General features: G+C 51.7%; 1 protein-coding gene across 1 annotated transcript; it reads right to left on the reverse strand.

Moving 5' to 3' along the window:
* Nucleotides 1-249: 249 nt before the first annotated feature.
* On the reverse strand, nt 250-1,382 carry LOC125506325 (NADPH-dependent aldehyde reductase-like protein, chloroplastic). Its single transcript, XM_048671168.2, has one exon. The coding sequence runs from the start codon at nt 1,176-1,178 to the stop codon at nt 381-383; it is 798 nt and encodes a 265-aa protein (XP_048527125.1). The 5' UTR covers nt 1,179-1,382; the 3' UTR covers nt 250-380.
* Nucleotides 1,383-3,401: the final 2,019 nt, after the last annotated feature.

The following is a 3,401-nucleotide window of genomic DNA, read 5'->3' on the forward strand; positions in this document are numbered from 1 at the left end:
TTTTTTGTAACAAAAAGATAATACTTTTGAAATTCTGCGTACATGTGTCCAAAGGTCATAGAGGAGTTTTATATCGGCTGAGATGAAAATATGGATGTTTCCATAAAACAAAGAAACGACGATGTTGATCTAAATTCTCTCTTCATTTTAAAATAAGTGTCTTAACTTTAGTATATCTTTGTAGGGGTTACTGAGATTTAGGAATATTGTTTGAGGAGAACATACCCTGCAATATTTCACGCAAGTGAGTACTCATAGACAGCCCCAATTTATTATTGTCATCAATCGGTCTGACATCGTTTATACGGAACAAATCACGAATCGCAATTCTCAGATTTATTTCTTTAGCCAACCAAGAAGCTCCCGCCAACAGTTTAACATCACACGTACCCGCCGTTGACCCGGATGACCTGCCCGTTGACCCACTCAGCGGCGTCGGTGCAGAGGAACCCGACCACCGGCGCGATGTCTTGGACCTCCCCGAGCCGCTCCATCGGGTTGGTCTCGGCGGTCTGCCTCACGGTCTCGTCGCTCTTCCCGGCGAAGAACATGTCCGTGGCCGTGGGCCCGGGCGCCACGCAGTTGGCCGTGATCCGCGTGCCCTTGAGCTCCTTGGCCATCGTCCGCACCATGGCCTCCACGGCCGCCTTGGACGCCGTGTAGGCAGAGTACCCCGTCCGGAGCGACCCAACCACGGACGTCGTCACGGCCACGATCCGGCCGCCGCCGCCGCGGGGCAGGCGGTTGGCGGCCTCGCGGAGGCAGAGGAACGCGCCGCGCGTGTTCACGGCGAAGGTGCGGTCGAAGTCCGCCGTGGTGGTGTCGGCGAGGGACGGGTACTTGTCGTCGAACACGCCGGCGTTGGCAACAAGGATGTGCGGCGCGGCACAGCCAAAGGCTGACTCGGCGGCATCGAAGAGGGACCGGACGCTGGCCTCGTCGGACACGTCGGCCCTCACGGCCACGGCCCGCGGGAGCTCCGCGGCGAGCGCGTCGGCCTCGGCCGCGCTGGACGCGTAGCCCAGGACGACGCTCGCGCCCAGGGAGGAGAGGTGGGCCGCGATGGCGCGCCCGATGCCGCGTGACGCACCGGTCACGATGGCCACGCGTCCGTCGAGCGGCAACGCTGCGGTACCCGACAAGCCGGCAACGGCGGCGACGGTAGCGGCGGCAGCCATTGCGATATTGGTGTCTTCGATCCGGTGTCTAGCTACGATGGATTGCACTGAGGAGTGAGGAGTGTTGTGTCGGAATTTATATCCAACTGGATAGTCCCACTCGATAAGCTGAAGAGATAAGCAACAGGGACAGCTCACGGGTCCTCGTCGGGAACGCCCGGACCAACTCGTGCTTCAGTGTTCAGTCCCTATCGCCAGCGCCGAATGATAACAACCGAGTATAGGCATCATTTTCACGTGGGACTACCACTGCCTCTCCCCGCAAGCGCGCGCAGTACTTACAGCATCTCTAGCACACCTTTATCGCGTGTTTACAGTTCCCGTAAAACGCGTTTTGCTGGCTCACACGGGCTGCGGCCGAACAGGTCCCGCATAACGGAACTATAAAAGAAAATATGTGGTTTTCTGAATTTGACACATACTCACATATTACACTGAATTATGAATTCAAATAACATAAAATATAAATATTATGAGTCTAAATTATAATAATTATTCAAATCACCAAATATAACTAATAATTTAATACAACAATTGTCCCGAATACAACAATGAACTGTTCACACACGAATTAAATAAAATGAATGTAAAATTGACCGGTGCCTTTGCCAATGGTGCAAAATGCCTTTGGATATGCCTTTGTCAATGGTGCTCAACGAGATCCTTCTGAAGCTGGTTGTGGGTGTTTGCATCTTCAATCTGCCGGTATGTCTGAAGGAATGCATGTATGCGGTCAGAGTCTCTAGCTGACTTCACACGGCTACGACATTGTCGTAGAAGAACTCCAAGTTCATGTCCCTCTTATCCTCGATGATCATGTTGTGAAGCATCACACAACCCGCCATGATGTTGTTCAGGGTTTGCTTGTCCCAAAAACGAGAAGGACCACAAACAATGATAAATGTAGATTGCAAAGCCCCAAAGACTCTTTCAATATCTTTTCGGGCAACCTCTTGTACCTTTGCAAATTCAATATGCTTTCTAGTTTGGTTTTTTTATACTCTTGACAAATTTACACCAAGAAAGGTAAATAACATCTGCAAGATAGTACCCCTTTGTGTACCCACGCTCATTTACCGTGAAGTTACAAGCAGGAGCATCACCACTAGCAACCCTAGTAAACAAATCAAACCATTACAACACACTGATATCATTGAGAGTACCCGGCATACCAAAAGAAACAATGCCAAATCCATAAATCTTCGGATGCTACGGCCTCTAGCACAATTGTTGCATTACGAGAGTTGCCACAATACTGCTCGTGCTATGCCTTCGGCCATTTTTTTCAAGTTCAATGCATGCAATCAACGCTTCCTAGCATGCCGGGCAAACCTCGCTTCTCATTTACTGCCATCAACTCTTTTGTGTCTTCGTAGTTAGGTGCACAAAGATAGACAGGACCAAAGACGTGGATGATCACTTTGGCGAACCTACGCACTGACTCGATTGTAGTATCTTCGACAATGCGAAGATACTTGTCGGCATAGTCAGACGAAATGCCATATGCAATCACCCGCATAGCTGCAGAGATTTTTGATATGCACTAAAACCCAACAAGCCCGCGGCGTTTCTCCTTTAAGTAAAAAAAAACCAAGAATTGGCCTCGCAAACTTGCACAATTTTTACGAAGAGGGATCGGCGCATTCGATACCTTCTCCGGAAGATGTGCGGCGGATAGGTAGGATTGTCCGCAAAGTAGTCTTGCATCAACATCATGTTCCCGAGATGGCGGTTGCGAGGGATGCAAAGACGGTCGACGGTCGATCATCACCGTCTCTTGCGGTTTTGATCCTCGACCTCCTTCACGGCTAGGAGGACCACCACCATCTGTTGCCGATGGCGCTCGAGTCGATTTCACGTCCGAGTCGTCGGACGAGGACGAATCCTCGAGCAAAAATTGCTCGCAAAGGCTCAAATCCATCTACAAAAAACCGCATCCGAACTCGCATCAACAAAATTTCACATGCGTTCGAGCTACAAGGCGAAGAAAAGGAGCTCACAGGGGCGGCTCGGCTTAACTGGGGCGCTGGCGAGTGAACCCGAGCGTAGTGCGGCCCGGCGGCACGATTCCACTGGCGAAAATGGTTGGAATAGCAGGCGGTAAGCCGGTGGCGGCGGTGGCGGGCGGCTGCGGGAGGGGATATGGGGAGCGCGCGCGCTGAAATGTCCCTCCCGCCAACCGCTTTCGCGGGATATAGGGCACCGACGGGGTGAGGGGGGAAC

The sequence above is a fragment of the Triticum urartu genome, chromosome 5A, assembly GCF_056163025.1.
Source record: "Triticum urartu cultivar PI428250 chromosome 5A, HENAU_Tu73, whole genome shotgun sequence".
Lineage (NCBI taxonomy): Eukaryota > Viridiplantae > Streptophyta > Magnoliopsida > Poales > Poaceae > Triticum > Triticum urartu.

What these genes read in the sequence shown, in the direction of transcription:
- LOC125506325 (XM_048671168.2), bottom strand. Translation starts at nt 1,178, where the DNA reads ATGGCTGCCGCCGCTACCGTCGCCGCCGTTGCCGGCTTGTCGGGTACC.